The 18,692-nt window shown below is 41.2% G+C and overlaps 1 protein-coding gene across 1 annotated transcript in view; it reads right to left on the bottom strand.

Moving 5' to 3' along the window:
• Window positions 1-17,704, bottom strand: part of LOC104544721 (STE20/SPS1-related proline-alanine-rich protein kinase-like) — a 98,898-nt gene extending 81,194 nt beyond the window's left edge. The window contains exon 1 of the mRNA XM_010189665.1: window positions 17,422-17,704. Within this exon, the coding sequence (XP_010187967.1) occupies window positions 17,422-17,704 (283 nt within the window). The remainder of the gene's footprint in view (window positions 1-17,421) is intronic.
• Between the last annotated feature and the right edge of the window lie 988 nt (window positions 17,705-18,692).

Here is an 18,692-nt window from a genome sequence, read left to right as displayed (position 1 = left end):
TATGCAATCTTTCAGACAGTCCAGTTCTGAAGAACAGAGAGCCCTAGGTAATTCTCAAACACAGCTCACAGGACTGGATGATCTTTTGAGGTCCCTTCCAATCCCTAACGTTCTGTGATTCTGTGATTCTGTGATTTCAGACAGTCCAGTTCTGAAGAACAGAGTGCCCTAGGTAATTCTCAAACGCAGCTCACATGTAACGTAACGGCAGGATTCCTTTCGCACACAGCAGAATGCATTTGTGCACACAAGCCGTGCCTGCACAAACGCAATCTCGCTTAGGTTTCCACTCATAAAAACACGAGGGTTTTTTATGAAACATGCAAAGCATCAATACGAGCCTTGAAAGCTACGTTGCATATGTTGTATATTGCATGCAGTGTTGTGTAGCGTGTTTCCAGCATTCATTACTACATGTGTGTTATGAACTGATCAGTACTTCAACATATTCTATAGGAGCATTCTGCAGAACTAGTCTCTTCAGAGTCGAATCAATCAGTCCTGTTGGTGGCAAAGCAGTATTTTTGGTTAAGAAATAGAGAACAAAGAACCTTTAATTTCTTTCAGTTTCTAGCCCTTAACCCACAATACTCTAGAGATCTTTCAATATTACTCATTTTCTTTCATATTACTTCAATTGCTTAAAAATAAGTTATAAATCAGCTCATTAAAGCTCATTTAGACCACCATACTAAACTCTAAAATTTACTCCATGAAATTTGACTTCTTCACAGAAAATGATCTCATGATTTCCTCTCTCCATATTCACATGACATAAATGCTTATGTTCTCAGGAACCTCAGGATAACCACATAAATTAACGATTCCTTCCCACTTTGTGTTCTTAGTTAACACTGGGACCACATCTCTCCCCTTCCAACTCACTGGGATAGCAGTTTGTGTATCTGAGCCATTAGGATTATGACATCATTCACTTCAAACACACCAAGTGTTCCACGGAAGCTATGCCCATACACAGAACTGCTACTTCTGCATATTCATCAGTTAATCTCACTAATTCTTCATGGAGCTATACAACATGAATTTGTTCTGGGTTATTCAATTGTTCTATTTACCTTTTTGTGGGAGGGCAGCTTACACAAAGTCTCTGAGGTCTCCCTTATCCCATGCTACTTTTCAAAAGCACATAGCATAAATAATTCAGAAAAAAAACTCTCCAAAGATGATAAAGGTCTACAGACACTTCAGTGACCCAACTGAAGTCTTAGAAAAGTAGCCTAAATCTCCATGTTAAAATTATTATACATTATAAAAAAATCTAGAATTTCAGTGCGATTTTGAGCCAACCTGTACTAAGTGATGGCTTCTTGCTTTCAGACACTTTCTTGGTAAGGAGATTTCTGCCTAAGCCCATACACAGCTCAGCACTTATCAGCTTGATACAATGCCATCGACACACTACAATTGATTATACTGGAAAAGCCAAGGATGACCACTAACTAAGCCTGCAGCATTCAGGTAAACCTGACAATAGGCACACAGTTTGGAAAGGGAGGAAGGAAAACAGACTGTGTCCACTACCTTCTTTCACCCCACAACTGCCCCTTCCCTCTGTGCCCATCCTGGCTCTCCCAGAGACCGACAAGTGCTGAGGTTAAACCCCAGCCTGAAAGGTGTTTATTTCTTTGTCCGAGGCTTTATTTAGTACAACTCCATTGAAATAAGTAAAATAAACAAACCATCAGAAGTACAGTTGCTGTGTTTGTTAAGCAAAGCACAGGGTAGAAACAATAACATATAGGTTGTCATGGTTTAGGGCTGGGCCGGCCACTAAATCCTATGCAGACGCTCTCTGTGAACCCCTCTCCCCTCCCCAGAAGGGAAAAGAGAAGAAGGGAGAGAGACTTCACGTGTTGGAAAATAAACTAACAGATTTAATGAAACAATAATACTAATCCTACAGGATAACATTGTAAATATGAAAATAATGAAATATATACAGATATATGAAATATATACAGATATATGGCTCTGCAGAGCAGGGCACTGGAAAAGTCCCAGACCAAACTCGGCAGCAGTGGGAGCTGATGCAGAACACACGAATCAGGATCAGCAGCAGATGACCCAGCAGGGTCTGCTCAGACTTCAGCTGTGGCAGGATCGAGACAGAAGGAAGGGCCCAAGATGGAAGAATGGTCAGGACCCTCGTGATCCCTCGGCTTTATACCGAGTGTGTGGGATGGAATACCTCCTTGGTCAGGTTTGGGTCCGCTACCCCCTGTAGGCGCAGACATGGCACCCATGGTGAGACAATGGCCTTGAGCTTGTCTTCTAGCAGCACATACTGAAAAACATGCTGCCAGTTTTCAGCAAGTTCAGCCACTGAGAAGAGACTGAGCTGAAAAGTCAAATCACTAAATAGAAAATTAGTTCTGTTTAGCTCAAAGCAGGACATCGGTGGATCAAGATCTCACGTTCTGTTGAAGCTCAGTAGAAATAAAGCCATGCCTCACTACTAGGGAAATACATCCTGGGAAATACCCCATATAGTAATGTCGCCTACTGCACAGTCTTGCCTTTGAAGCTACAGTAGTAAGACAGTCGGTATCCCAGCTCCCTTGCCAGCTTTCCAATGCAATATACTATATTTAATGCAGAATATGGTTTTATCCCCCTGCACTACTATGATTAGTGTTCAAAGTGACAGCAACACAACAGGAGACATGGTTAGCAACCTCCTCAACAGCCCCACATTTCAACACTGGAAAACTTTTAGTCCTGTCAACCACAAAAATAAGATAAAGCACACAACAAAAACGCATTCCTACCCTTTTTTTAAGAAGCTACCTACAAAGGAATTCAAGCCTTTCAGGTAAGATAAGGTGCCAACGAAGTTGAGGATCAACTTTTAGAAGTGCATCAGAAACAGTCAGTAACCACAATGCTGCTGCTCTTGCCTGTCTTGGTACTTGACACTGAAAGAAAGGTGTAGGTGTGTTGCAAAGGAAGGTGGAGTGATGCCAAACATCCAGGCAGTTTTATGCCCATCCGTGTGTGTCATCACCAGAATTATCTTTTAACTAAGTACCCCATGGCCTTGAGTCCACGTACATGCTAGTTGTGGAGCTCACAGGAAGCCTGGTACATTCCCAAACCTGGTATGAGAACATCGTCCCCATTCATTAGCAATCCACACCAAGAAAATGTCAGCACCACAGCAGGTAAGGAAAGCCTACACAAAAGCAGTCCGCTTTCAGCAGGTGTTATCTTCTCCCTGACTTGGCATATAAAATGGATGAGTCGTCTAAATAAAGCAGTTGAAGGGAACTACAGCAACCCTAATTGGAATGTGTAGGCAAGCCCTGTACTATAAACACTACCCGAGATTAAACTCCTTTTGCTCTGCTCCACACTTCAAATATCTTCATAAGAAGCATTACTTATAAATGAGAAAAAAGTGTATATTAAAAAAAAAACCAACCAACAAAACCACACAATGACCACTGCTTCAGAATCTACAGTCCTCAGAGCTGGAATATGCTGGAGTCAGCATAAGACTGGTGTGACTGGTACCCCTGCTCCTGGACTCTAGTCAAGTGGTCAGCATAACTGAAACCATTCTACACAAGGGAAGCAGCCATTCTCTGTAACTGAGCAGGACACATCTTTATTCCCTTTCCCCTCATTACGAGGTCCTGTGAACCAAGTAGACAAACCAAACAGATTTCTTCTTCCCCTCCCTACCAGCTCGGGATTCCTGGGCACCAGGCTGATTACTCCCTTCCTTACCTGCCTTGAAGGTCCCCGGCACCTGGCCTGGGTGGTGGTGATGACTCCATCCCAGAACAGGGAGCGTAACAGCACACAGAGCACTGCTCACCAAGTCAAGCCATTACAAGTCCAAAGCGGGGAACCTGAGCTGCTGCTGGACAGTGAGACCCATGACCCTCGGTGGCCAGGGATGCCTCTGCCATCATCTGCTTCCTTCACAGATTCAGTGGGTGGCTCATACGCTTTTATATAATTTTCAAGTTTTGATTGTTATAAAGATAGAGCAAACCATGTACTAAGATTTAACCCAATCTGCAGAGGGTCCAGGCTATTAGAAATCATAAGTTAAATCATATTATAAATTCTATATTATGCTACTTATAAATTGTACTACACTGATTCTGCTTGTAGAAATCCTGTGCCATTCTAATCATAACTTCTGTGTTATACTGGTCGTAATATCTTGTTAAGAAAATAAAGCTTTAATTGTAACTACGTTTTAGTGCCATTGTCATTCAGCCAAGGATCCCTAAAAGAACCTGTCTGACCCCTTAGTGTTGGGTGACAACTGGTAAGCTTGATTAACAGATTCTTGGGAGTAAATAGAAGTTCTTTACTGAGAGGGTCGTCAGAGGCTGGCACAGGCTGCCCAGGGAGGTGGTGGAGTCACCATCCCTGGATGTGTTTAAAGAGCGGGTAGATGAGGTACTTAGGGATATGGTTTAGGGGGTAGACAGGAGCGGTTGGACGTGATGATCTCAGAGGGCTTTTCCAACCGAGCCATTCTGTGATTCTGTGATTCTCTGGTACAGATTTTACTTCTCACACACCACAAAATTATCACGCTCACATGTGCTAAAAAAGAAGGGTACAGGTGGGAACAACCAACACACAGAAACAACATAATAAATACAGCTGAACCTAAAACAAACAAGTAAACAAGCTAAAAACATTCAGTCCTGACCCCAAAACACATCGAATCTCCTGTAAAATATGCTACTTAAAACCTACGATGTATCAGTTTAAGAGGCTTTAAGTTTAAGGGACCTCATTACCCTGTACCAGTACATAAAGGGTGGCTTCCAAGAAGATGGAGACTCCATTTTCACAAGGAATCACATGGGAAAGACGAGGGGTAATGGACACAAGCTGCTTTAAAAAAGAGAGAGAGATTCCGATTGAACTCCAGAAGAAATTTTTTTCCATGAGAACAATCACTGGAACAACCTCCAGGGGAAGTGGTACATTCTCCTACACTGGTCAGTTTTAAGAGTCAGCTTGACAGGGCTGACTCCTCTCATTTAAACTGTACTTTTACCTTGAGAGGCTGGACTGGATGGACCTTGCGGTCCCTTCCAACCTGGTCCCTTCCAGCAAATGTGAAATGCAAAGAAAGTATCTCTGTTCCAGTTTGCAGAATTACGTTGTCCTCACAAGTCCCATGGCTTTCAGGTCTGCTTGGAGTGTCTCATCATCACTTTATATACCTAGTCCACTTATAATCCCTTCACTATCATTTTTCCAAGGTTGTGATTATGAAATAAAGTACTGCCTTTTACGAGCTTAATGAACTAAAGAATACGAAACCGAACTTAGCATCGAAAAGTCAAGTTCTATACTTGGAATGACCTCTCTTATCAGTTGTGTCACCCTCCATGTGAGCTGCCATTGTTAAAAGGGAAAAAAGTGAAACAAGGAGTTATGCGTAAGAGTCAAATAAACCACAGCCTGTTTCAATATTAATTTTACTCTAATTTACAAAAGTTGCAGACCATGAATTGGGAATTGAATGCCACCAAGAAATAGCATGTATCAGGTCAGAGAGCACAGAGGTTGTTTAGCTGCACTCAGCTAAACACCTACTCGTGCCTAAAATGCCTCACACTTTCATGCCATTACATAAAGGGAGCTTGTGAATTCACCAAACTTACAATCTAGAAGAGATGTGTGCCATTGAACAATGAGTACCATTATACATAACAGTCCATTACTTAGAGATAATTAACTAAATAAATAAATCAATTTGAAACCAGCACCTAGGAGAAAAAAGGGCAGATCTACTCTGTTAGGTTGTCATTAGGTTAGATTATGTGAAGAAAACGCTGGCAGGAGTGTGGATCCTCTTTAAAGGTTCTCCAAAAGGACTCCTGAGCAGACCAAAACAAAGAACTGAGCCACAGGTAACAGTGTCACATATGTAAGATCTGTTATTAGCTGTTAAACTAGCTCACACGACAGAAAAAAGGGAAGAAATAGCTCAGATGCACCCAAGCCCGTCTCCAGTAAACATCAGTATCACAATCAGATCTGCACTGGCTTTCTGCAAAACACAAAAGAATCCGACTTCCCCACACTACAGATTCGCTAGGGAAGAAGAAACAGAAAACGCAGCAGCGAAGAACCTGCAGCAGGCTTTCACCCACACGTCTGCTGCTCCTGCAGCACGGCTGGCAGCACAGCTCCCAGCCCACGCGGCAGCAGGAGTCAGCTCCTCCTGGACACTCGCACGGGGACCCTCGCGCGACAAGAAGCATGGACGTACTGCGCTTGATGTGAATGCATCCAGTGAGTCCAGCCTCTCTTCATTCTGCATGTTCCCAACAAAAGGCTTGAAGAAGAGCGGAAGTGAAGGATACAACTGGGTGTAACAATTTATTACAAACACTAAAATGGATTTTGTCCATCATGTTATCATCCCTTCATCCACACAATGTAGATCAGATTTTCAGGTAATAACGCCAACTTCTTTATCCTGATTTTTATTTCTTTTTACTTACAGTTGTACCAAAAGCTTGCAGTCAAATTCACAAAACGAAAAGTCATAGAAAAGACCATCTGTGCAAAACAGAGACAGTTTTGTGCTATTTAACATGCTGTGGTTAGGTCACAGACCACAATGACCTATCAGATCACACTTTTTTTTTAATTTAAACTTTTTCTAATCATTTATACAGTGTTACACAGAAAAATAAAAATCAACCAAACAACCAAACAAAAAAAACCTTGAAGTATGTGTAAGAGGTCTTGACAGTTTGTTTATAAAGGGTTCGATAAAACTAGGTGAATTTTGCTCACATTTTGGGAGAATAACAAATTTCTTCTTACCAGATTAACCCAACAGTGTATTTTTCACACCATTGCTGGCAGCATACCTTTTTAAACACTTCCTTCTTTTTAAATCACAGACTTCAAACAATCTGTTATCAAAAAGAAAAAGCAAAATCTCCAGGGCTTTTGTAGAAGAGGAGGTTCCCACCAGAACTCTGAGAAATCCTCCTCTACCCATTAACCTCCAGAAAGCTTACGAGAAGGGGCATTTCATTTTTCCTTCATTAATCTGAAAAAGCACATACACTCAGACACACGCACCACAAAAAGCAGCTTCTTTCCCCTCTACATTCATTTGAAAAGCTGTTGAAATAAACTTCCTTATCATTCAGTCAGATGCACAACAAAAGAACATCGGGTAATAAATCTCAATTTAAACTGAAGAAGCTTATTTAGAAGATAAAAGGAAAACTGACGTTATTCTTCCCTTAAAAGTTTTGTGTCCAAACGTGTCATTGCAAAGGTCTAGAGAGTTTTCTCCTAGTGTGAACAGTCAAGGCAAGAGTTTCACAGGAAAATCTTAACAGTAATACTTCAAATATTAAAAAGAGCAACAAAGCAATTTAGAAACACACGTATCAGGATGCAGTTCTTACTCAAGGACAAAGCCTCCCACCAGACATGAGATAAATTGAAAAATTCAAGGGAGTGGAAAGAACAGAGACATCATGGACAGAGGATAAAGTAATTGAGGTTAGAGGGAAATTCAGAAAAGAGCACCAGCCTGCACTTGGTACTATTTGGTTGCCTGTACATTTGCATTTTGGTTTAGAGCGAACAGGGTGGTTTTGAAGTGAATATCCTCTCTTCATCTCCCTCACAGAGCTTCAGTTTGCTTTGCAGAGTGGCTCTTGTGTGCAAAATCAACTCCTTTAGGAGGAACCTTAACTGGAAGCTCTGCTCCAGCAGAAACATGCTCTGACCCCTGGAAGACGTAATGGTTCAGCCCGATCTTGGGGTACTTTCAAAAAACAAGGACAGGCAGGATGTTTGGGCCATGGAACTAGTTTGTATCTTGTTCAGAGTAAAACTCCAAACCCAAATACATTGTAGAGGCCTCAACATGAACTGATTCACTTCCTTTATCTGCTCCCATTTCACCCAAAGCTTACAGACGTAGACACAACTGAGATACCAATGAAATTCCAATGTGGAACCTAATGGTAACCCACAAATACTCTCCAAATCTGCCTTTCTGTTAGCAGGAACACTTCTGTCACAGTTGCTTCCTAAATTTAAGATGCTCTCTGAAAGAACAAAGCCCCCACCAACTATTCTTCTGCTGTTTCACACCAAAACCTGTTTCAAACCACGGAGTCACAGAATCATTCGGCTGATCTGGAGATCACCTAGTCCAGTCTCCCTGCGCCAACAGGGTCAGCTAAAGCAGGCTGCCCCGCCAGCTTTGAGTATCTCCACAGAAGGAGGCTCCACAACCTCTCCAGGCAACCTGTTGTAATGTTTGATCACTCTCATAGCAAATGTTCATTTTTAATTTGTGTCCATTGCCTCTTGCCCCGTCAGCGGGCACTACTGACAAGAGTCTGGCTCCTTCTTCTTCATTCCCTCGCATCATGTATTTATATTTATTGATAAGACTCCCCTGAGCCACCTTTTATCCAGACTGCACAGTCCCAGCTCTCAGCCACAAATGAAAGACGTCCAGTCCCTTAATCATCTCTGTGGCCAGGGACATGCTGAACTTTTGCAGGCTCACGTCAGAAGTTCAAAGCTGAGGAAGATCTCTGTTAGGAGACTCCCTGAACAGGTTTAGTTTGTCCAAGCTGAGACACCACCAGCAGGGCTAAGGTTTGTGCTGTTTCCCCTCTTCTCACCTGCCTGTCCAAACCTCATTCCGCTTTGAGTTTTCAGAATACCACAAAGAAAAGCCCAAGAGTAACATACTCTGAATAACATATCTGGAAGAAACAACTATTTTGAACTACAGCTGTCTACACAGCAACAATCTATAAAGAAAGAAAATCAAAATAAATTACCTTTTGTACTAAGAAAAAAAGTTAACCTAGCAGTTAATTTGAATCATACTCTACATCAGCAGCAATATCTTATCATACTACTGCCTCAGAAATAAAGCTTTTCCTTCAAAGTTCACAGATGTAAGGAAACTTCTTTCTCCAGCACTCCTCTAATACAGAACCTGTTCTCCCTAAGAAAATAAAAATAAAAACCAAAACACTTTTCCTATCATATGTTCTACTGCCATCTTTAAACACTGTTACTTGGCCAGATATTTCCCCCCAAAATAAACTGCAAGATCTAATTTTTAGTTACAATAATTTCAGACAAGAAACAAGTATTATGATAACTTCATTCTCCCTGTTGTTTTATCATCAGTACAGAAACCATTATTCAATATGCACACAAATCCTGAACATCTGGAAGGCAAAACTCACACTAGAAATGGCTCTGCATAAATACACGAGAAGTTGCTATCTGGTATTCTATGTGGGGCCAAAAGTTACCTAACCAAGTTATTGTCTGAACACCACAGAACTCCACTTCACCTTAAACAAGCAGGATAAATTAAAGATTTGCTATGCTGAACCAGATTTCCTGCCCAGAAAAAAAGCTGTTAAAAGAGAATTACTGTTCATTTCTGAAGTAGCACTATAAACAAATGCTGGTGTTGATGTAGTTGGCATGTTTTATTGTTTCTCGTTTGGTTTGGAAGTAAACACTTGGAACAGTTCTAATACCATGAATACAATATTTTCCAAGCCTTCCGGATGTCACCACATAGTGCATCATTCTCTTCTGAGAATGAAGAACAGCAATCCACCAAAACAAAGGCAGCATTGCGACTCCACTGTCATGAAGATGTCTGATTAAAACTGCAGTGTTGAGCTACGAAGCACCTTCAGCTAGCTCACCCCACCAGAACATGCCTGCTAGAATTTGAGCCCGTCGTGGCCACACACTACAAAGCAAAACAACTTTGCTATGTCTCATGCTGCTTCTCATGAAACAATGGGAGAGTTGGAGCAATACAAATGCTATCATATCATTAAATTTTCATCTGGTGATTCTAATCTAATTCTAATGAAGTTCCTATTATTAGTCTGAAGTGGCTCAGAGGATGGAAGCACAAGACACTAGCAGCAATAAATTATAAATTTAAACTCAGTCCCTGTAATAAAATGTCTTCAAAACAAAGTAGTGAGAAGGGAAAAGCAACTTTATAACTGGATTGTGATCCTTCTCAATCTGATTATATATCTCAGAAACATAAAGCAATAGCTCAAGCTTATGATCTTGTCCATATTACTCCTACAGGACAGAAACCATGATCAGCAAGTATACATACAACATTTCTTTGGTTCGTTAAATCACCTATTTTTGCACCACCACCCTGAAGCAGGTATACTTAGCACACAGTTTGCTTATAGCTGTAAGCATTTGTTTCTATTAAGAAAACCTTCAGACATCCAATATTGATCTTGACTTTCGAGATCATACGTTTTAAGTTCACACTACTTCTGAAAGCATGACTAGAACACAGAAAACCTTTCAATTTTCAGTCTGCTTCCAGTGCTCATTTCTCTGTAAGTGTTAGCATAGCTCAGCTTAAAAGCTATGTAACGTAAGCGTTACATGAGCCTTATAGGACATCCTCAAGTTTCACCTACATTTTCCTTCTGATCAGGATACCTCAGAGGCAGTTAGAGATCCACAGAAATAATTAGGCTAATAAAATGATTCAGAAATTGTTAATTGTAAGGATAAATGATTAATGGAGACAGCTCATTTATCATTCTGGGGTTTCAAACTGCTGAGCAAAGTCACATACCTAGTCAAATAGCTTGAGGCGAAGGACTGGAAATATGAACTCCACCAATGCCACAAACAATACTTCAGCTAGAAATGAATGACAACGTTCAAACCTTTCACTGAGCTTCTCTTGGGAGGAAGTTGCAGGACTGTCACCAACTATCCACTCTCTCCTGAAAGGCAAGCAACTCTCATAAAGTAACTAATTCAACAGCAGTTTCAGGAAAAAATCAATTCCTCCTGCGCTATCAGGTACCACAGGATTGCTTGTTTCTCCCTGGTTTTTTCTCATTCCTATCGTTTTTGTCCCAGGGCAGTTGTTTGGGTTTTTTCCACATCTTTTTAAACGAGGGCTCCCAGTCCCCCAGGCACATGTTAAATACCACAGCACGGTCTCCAGCCAGAAGCACTGCGCAGGAGGCAGAGAGAAGGAAGAGCTGCACTGCCACCACACAGCCCTAGGGCAGGCGAGGGAGGAGGGCAGCAGCCAAACCCCACGAAAGAAGGCCACAGACAAGCACTCCGTGTGTACCAGTTGCTTCAAACACAGAGTTCCTCGCACAACCACACAGAGCCTAGTATGGCGCATCTTTAGACAAGAGAGAGAAGAAGAGAAAAGAAAAGAGATAAGAAGGAAAAGGAAAAGTTTTAAACCAAATTCTTCTCTCCAGGATTTCGTGCCAGCAGTGCTTCATTCTGCAGCTGATGGATGATAACATGCTTACATCCACAAGCTTCAACCATGCCACCCTTATGACCCAAGACTTCCAAACTTAGCAAGAAACAGCAAGTTCCAGCAGAGCTGTCAGGATGTCATCCTACCAGCAAGGCTGTGCTGCAAAAGGCAGAAATAAGTAAAAATCCACTCATTAAAAAAAGCTAATTCATTTACACAGGGTAAGCAGTATCAACTTCCACCAAGTGTGATTTCCTTCAGGGAACAATAACATTTTTTTTTAAATCTTGCTTTTGATTTTGGGCACCAGTAAATTTCCTAGTGACTTATTTATCTTCCAAGCTCAGCAAGCAGATTGCTCCTCTGCTGCTGCTGCTCAGCACTACCCCCGTGACTTCAGCAAGCCAAATTAGTTAATGAGAGTAACTAACTTCACTTGTTTTTTAAGGTCTATTCTTTAGATGCCAAGAATTACTATTATTACTGCAAATAAAACCATCTTGTGCCTACTGCTGCCTTATAGTTCTGAATTATTTTGGAAGGCAGGAAGGGGGAAAAGAGAGAGGACAAAAAGGGTCCCATAAAAATGAAATATGGCCTACACATGCAGCAACTATAGGAGCCACCCACAAGTCCTTTGCATGGAGAGCTCACTGCTTATTCCCCTCAAGCCAGTCAGAACAGCTGTGGTTTTGTTTCCATTTAACAAAGAGAAGCTCCATTTGACAAGCAGATTCTGGAAAAAAACAACTGCTCTCTGACCTAAGGGAAAGTGATTCTTTACTGAAAGAAAAGAAAAAAAAGTAAAACAGTTCTAATGTTTTAGAACCCCTGACCCAGCCTAAAATTGCTCTCCCAGGTCTGAACTTGGACCCTGCTAACAAAGTACCCTTACAGTGCCATGGCTCCACTTTGAAGATGCAAAGCCTTGCTGCTGTAAGGCTTAGTGAGAATCAAACTCATGCAATCCCTTCAAATTTCCACACGCTCACCAGCTGAACTGCTCCTCTTCTAGCACCCCAGCAATGCCTGTGGAGCCAGGACTTGCCAGGTCTCTGAGGTTTTGGACCTTATCTGCAGGAAGAACGTAGATGGGCAGAGAGAGAAAGCACAGGGACAGGAGGGCTAAACATAAAGGAGGTAGGCAGATTCCAAAAGCAGGAAAGCATAGTATGCTTTCTGTAAACTATCATTACATCGCACCCGCCAACCGCCAACCATTCTTTACATGCTCCTTTACCCTTCCAGTTAACACGTTAACTTTAAAACGAGCTTTATTTGCTGGTTACTTGTAATTGCGACAAACCCAAGGCAAGTTACACATAATTTTCTTTATTTTTGGCTATTTTCACACCATCCAGGTTCTTGTAAAATATAATTAATCTTCTTCCTGACAAGCCTGAATCGCAATTGCATGAGTTAGTTTTTTTTAAGACGTCACTAAATTACACAACAAAGTTTGATCATTCAATCACTCACAAAGCCTAACCTCTTTGAAGGAGTAGAACTACAGCCTTGTCTCCAATCCAGGTATTCCTAATGCAGAAAGTTCATTTTCCTTCAGTAAAGCTAAGATGGAGCTCCCTTCCCCAGCACCATTACTATCGTGTGGAGACAAGGCAAGTAATTAACAACTGTGAGCTCTGCACAGCCTCATTAGCTGCACAGCTCTAGGAGTGTTCCACAAGGTATTTTTAAATTGCACCATGACCATCTTTACTCCGACAACCGAATTAAAAGCCACTCCTTATTAAATTGCTAAATGGAGTTTTACTATTTCTACAGTGTCTTCAAATGGTTGTTACACTGCCAGAAAATCTCGACCGATTATATCCCGAAATGTAAAATTTTCACTTACAAAATAACAAACTCATCCCATCAAGGTATAGATATATCGAGTTATGCTTGATGTTACGAAGGCTATATTTAATATGTGCATGCATTATAATCTTAGGCTGGCTGTGGTAACTTTTAAGATTTATTGGTAAGGAATAGAATTTGTTTGGAGCAGAATTAAGGCAGGCACATCTTTCTTTTTATGGAAAGTTTTAGTATAAAGAACTTAAGTAATGTTAAATATTCCTTATCAAATTATGCAGCTTCTTATGCAGGAATTACAGGGGTTTTGGAAATAAATCTCTGTGAGAGCAAATATCAAAGTTTAACGTAGTTGCTATGGTGTGGTATTTCACAGAGCACAGTCCAGTCTGATTTGCAGCACATACATAAGAACCGCTGCAACAGAAAGCCCTTCAGCTGGTTTTTTCCACTCAATAAAAAAGAGTCCTGATGAAGCACACAGGTAGGAAATTTTGGAAAGTGTGAATGAGACATGAGCATCTGATTAACAGAACAACACAGAACTGTAATTTTACCTCTAACTATAGAGAGGCTTTTCCAAACAGAATATGCCATGCTTACAGACTCCAACATCAGTCCCTGAGCATCATAATCAAAACCCTCTGTACAGAGCCAAGGATCTCCGATAAAAACGAATATAGGAGAGTCTATTCTCTGTCAGACAAAGAGCCATTAGCAATAAACATGCAGCAGGGGAGGGGGGGGAGTAAATAACATTCCATAGAAACACCAACGAAGACCCCAAAGCCAGTAAAGCAGACTGGCTCGCAGGCTGCCTACAGCAAGAACTACAGAATCAGCAGAACAGTCTCAAATGATAACCTGTTCTACCCAAAATCCCAACACATTTGACTTCGAAACACTACGCCTTATGAGGCAACAAACCACAAGTTATTTCTGAGCTCAAAGTTAGAAGGGCAAAACTAGAGAAAAGCCTCAGTTCAACTAAGGTAACCTTTTTAATGAGCTGCAGCCAACATAGATAATCCATCACATAGAAGTAACCCTTTATTTTCCAATTAACTCTGGTTGTTTTCTAGCCAAATTAATTTTCCAAGTCAGCTGCAGCAGAAGAGATGAAAATGTAATTTTATAATGAAAGCTAGCACCCAGGGTAATCACAAGACAAGCTACTGTTTCTCCATTGCAGAGCCTTCCTTCCACAATCACCAACACAGGCTGACAAACATTCAGTTACATCCAGCAGAAGAGCATGAACTCCAATGTAGTTTTCCAAAAAACAAGGCAAAGCCACTTGTTCATATCAATTTAAGAAACCTTTTCAAAAACAAAGCAACAAGAAAAAAAACACAAAAAACCAAAACAAACAAACAAAAAACCCAAACCAAAACACACACGCAAAAAAACCACCACCACCAACAAAAACAACCTGGATTTAATGCTACATTTGTCTCATCGTTACGAATTGAAAGGTACAAATACAACTTTAAAGTGTTATTTGATATTCAGGTTTTTACATTACCATTTAAGCTTTTGTTCTGTGAAGATTTCTGTGGCTTATGAGGAGGAGAAAACCTTGCAAATGTAAGTGACATAAATTCACAGAAATCTATTTCAGTTATTTTATTCAGAATACCGGGTTATAAAACCACACTGAATAAGAACAACTCTCACAGTACTGCTCTTATTAGCTTTTTTTATTTTATTCCAAGTCCTATCCATCTTACAAAAAAACTCCAGCACATAGATTAAAATCCACTGTACATTCTAACTAAACGCATTAAAATCACAGAAAGGGATCTCCCAGGTCTTCACTAAATTACATCTGGCTCTCCCTTAATAGCAATTACAGCTCTTATCTCTGTAAATTCTACCAGGAGGTTACTTGGGATCCTCCTGTCCTAACAGTAAGGAATTCCCTTCTAACTTCCAAATGGGTAGGTGGATGGACAGCCTGTATCAACCTGCATTAATGTAAGAATTTCCTCTTAAGTCTCTAACACACACATTTACAGAGAGCAATCAGAACGGCTTCTTCCTGCTCCAGAAAATATTTGTATATAGGCATTAACAGGAAGAGCTGCCTCTGCATCAGCTCTATCAATCACACAGCCATGCAGCAAGTCAAACAGGAACCTGATACGACCGAAAACTAACCCAGCAGAAGAACTAGTTCTCTGTCAGATCAATGCGATCCTTTCAACAGCTGCCTGTTAGAGCAGATTAAATGTAGCATGAAACCGCACACCAGGAGTTGACAGAGAACTAGCTAGCCACCTTAAAAATAAAGCAAACATGGAATAACATCTCATAAGAAGCACTCCTTAAAGCCAGCATTTTCTCTTTAGGCACTTGAATGTCCCAGCCATCACAAAGGAAGCAATGGACAGGGAAAGAAGAAAAGCTATCATTTGAAATTCACACCATGTGGCATTGGTTTTCAAAACAGTATTTGGCTAGACACAGATGAGCTAGAAGAAAAGTTCACATTCTCACAAAGAGCAGAACTTCTCTAACCTGCTAAACCCACAGATGAAGACAGCGCACATGACTAACCATGATTTTCATTTTATGATCATCACCAAAACCTTTACATGCCCCCTGAAACAGACCATCAGAATCATTCTGCACCTGTGCTTTAGTTGCCATACGATATAAGGCCTGTTCTGTTGGGAAGTGGTGTGATAAACCATCCCGCTGTACCTCACCCTGTGTACCTTTCCTCCTGCAATACTGCCGTGGTTTATACAGTTGCTCTATCAGCCGATACCTCCTCCCTGTCCGGGAAGAGGAGTCAGGAAAAGGAAAGGAGATCTGTAGGTTGAAATAGATACAGATTTAATAAAACAATAATAAAAACTAATACTAATAACAGTATGCATATAAAGTACACAGAATTGTATCAGCCAGTATTGTGGGGGAGTAGGCCTCAGGGGTAGGACAGCAGACAAGCCCCTCTTGAGATGACAGCCACAGAAGGAAGAGGGAAGAAGAAGGAGGAAGAAGGGCTGTCCCCAGCAAACTCCCCAGTTTATAGTGAATGTGACGTTTATGGCATGGATTAGCACCAACTGGCCAGCCTGGAGTCAGCTTGGGATCAACTCCCCTGGGTTTCCTTTTCCCGGGGCCTCTGTACCTGTTTATCTCAAGACTGCTTAAGGCCTTGATCACCACATACCAGCATTAGCTGAAAATTGTAACAAAGTCCTATCACTTTGTTCCCATGAAATAGCGTCGTAGTCCTTGCAAAATCGCAGTTTTCCTCAACAGAAAACTGACTCTCAAATTCTGTACCACTGAACTAGGACAAATGTCCACAAAGATGCTTCAATATGTTGTTATTTTTCTCATTCAACTGGCAAAGGGCTGTTGTAACTGAACCCATCCCTGAAGACACAAGCCAGCTCCTCAAGGAGAGGAATGTAGAGCTTTCCATAGGTGAAGGGCTCTGTTTCAGCAAGTGGTAACTACTCATGTTCACAATGCAATTAATGCTGGCATAGCAGATGCAAAGGGACATAAATTGTTGCCGAACCAAGTTCAGACTGTATCATTCTCCTCTACCTCAGATATTAAAAAGATGCTTTAAGAGTCCCTCACTAGATTCACTAAAAGCAACAACATTTCATCCAACGTTTCCAAAATTATGTCCACATTTGGTCAAATGTACAGAATTTATAATGGGGTTTTTTACCATTTTTAATAGTATTGAGACTAAATCTAATGTCACAGTGGGTCTCCTGTAAGTTACGACAACAAATACAAGGTGTTAATGAAAAAAAGATGTATTTGGCTAAGTACAAGATTTTTAAGTCAAGTGGTACAAACTAAATCTCAGTGAGTTTGAGGGAAAGTTATGTAAGCAACCTCAGCTTAGTGAAAGTTCAACTGAAATGAGACACGTTCAGTGTGTCCAAGAAACTGATTCAATATAACCTGACCTTGATTTCCTCACTTGGCATTCACTTTAGTTAAAGAAATAATATCAACATTGAATAGCACCGAGTAACTAGCAATAAAGTTTCTCTACAGAAAGGTATCTGCTACTCCAGTTTAGCGTCCATCTGCACAACGGATGTATGCTTAGATACAAATATTTCGAAATACATTTTATGTATCAAAAGAGAGAAGCTTTTAAGTGGAAAGGAGAAAGGGAAAAGGAGTTTCTAAACAGAACTCTCACCTAGGCATTCTACAGGTACCAGAACAGAAAATAACTGCTACTGAAATAACTCATATGACTCATGTCACACCCTAGACAAGAACTAATCCAACACCTTCGAGGCCTTTTTTACCTTGGAAGAAGGATTTACTCCTCAGCAAAGATACAGCTAATGCTAGCAGAATCACTTCCATTTGGCTAACGTAGATCCATTCCCCAGACTGAGTTAAGACAAAGTCCTCTGGCCAGTAAACCCTTGCCCGTGGAGGGGGGCTCCGCTGGCCGCACTCGCTTGATGCTGAGCACGAGTCTGGTTCAGGCCAGCCACCTGCATGGACCTGAGCACCTGAACCCTCATCCCTCCTCAGTCCCTTTTCAATGGCCACAAAGTGCAAACGGAGACACAAAGGCACCATCTGGGTCAACAGAAAGCCATCCCATTTTAAGGACAAAGTACTTTTCTCAACTATTTTGTTTTTGCTTGTGGAAAATAAAAAGCTTTATGACAATAAAGGGTACACACAACTTGCAACCCAGATCAATAACATGTAGTTCCGGCTGTCATGAGCCTGACAGCAATTAGCAATTGGTGTGTAATACTGAAGATAACCAATAGCGTGAGCAGGCAAGACATCTAGATTTTTTTCATTTAAGTGGCCTCATTCATAAGGAACAGCAATCACAGTCTTAAAGCAAGCCTTTGCAATCTGCAGTGTTTGCTGGAGGTTTAAAATATCACATACAAATAAAAGCAAGTTTTCCTGAAGTAGTCCATTAGCAACAAGCAATACCTAGGTCAGGAGATTAAAAACTTTCTATCACACATACTGTTAATAACAGTCACCTTTACACCCAGTAAAATTCAAAATAATCCAATCCAAATAAAGGGGCTGAAGACTGAACACATTTGATCTGCATTAGCTGCACACATGAACAAGGCGCTGACGTGCACCACAAGAAAGCCCCCTACCCACAGGGATCTAGGGAGGGGGACAGCAGACGGATTAAACCTCATACTCCAAAGCGGGACAAAAGCAGGTTGGCTGGGGTGAAAGGAAGCTGTAATCCCCCGCTGGCCTTACGTGGCATGGGAAGCTGAGCCGAGGGGCACAAGGAGATGGGGATGAGATTAAACAGTGCGGAAGAAAAGTGTTTCAAAATGCATATTAAAAAAAAATAAAGGAAGTCACCTCGATAGTAGCAGATCTAGGAGTGAGATTTACCTCCCACATGAAACCACCGGAAAAATGCAGAGTAATCTAAGAGGATGCATGCACATGTGTGCATCCAGAGACAGACACGCACTCCTATACACACGCACACCCCAAGCACAGGGAGCGCATTTGCAGAGTTGCCGTGGTCCCAGTGCAAACCAGCAGGTCAGGACTCCAGGCAACAGCAGCG

The sequence above is a fragment of the Mesitornis unicolor genome, unplaced genomic scaffold (genome assembly GCF_000695765.1).
Source record: "Mesitornis unicolor isolate BGI_N332 unplaced genomic scaffold, ASM69576v1 scaffold7860, whole genome shotgun sequence".
Classification (NCBI taxonomy): domain Eukaryota; kingdom Metazoa; phylum Chordata; class Aves; order Mesitornithiformes; family Mesitornithidae; genus Mesitornis; species Mesitornis unicolor.
The sequence above is the reverse complement of the archived record's forward strand: the minus strand, read 5'-3'. Positions and strand labels throughout refer to the sequence as shown.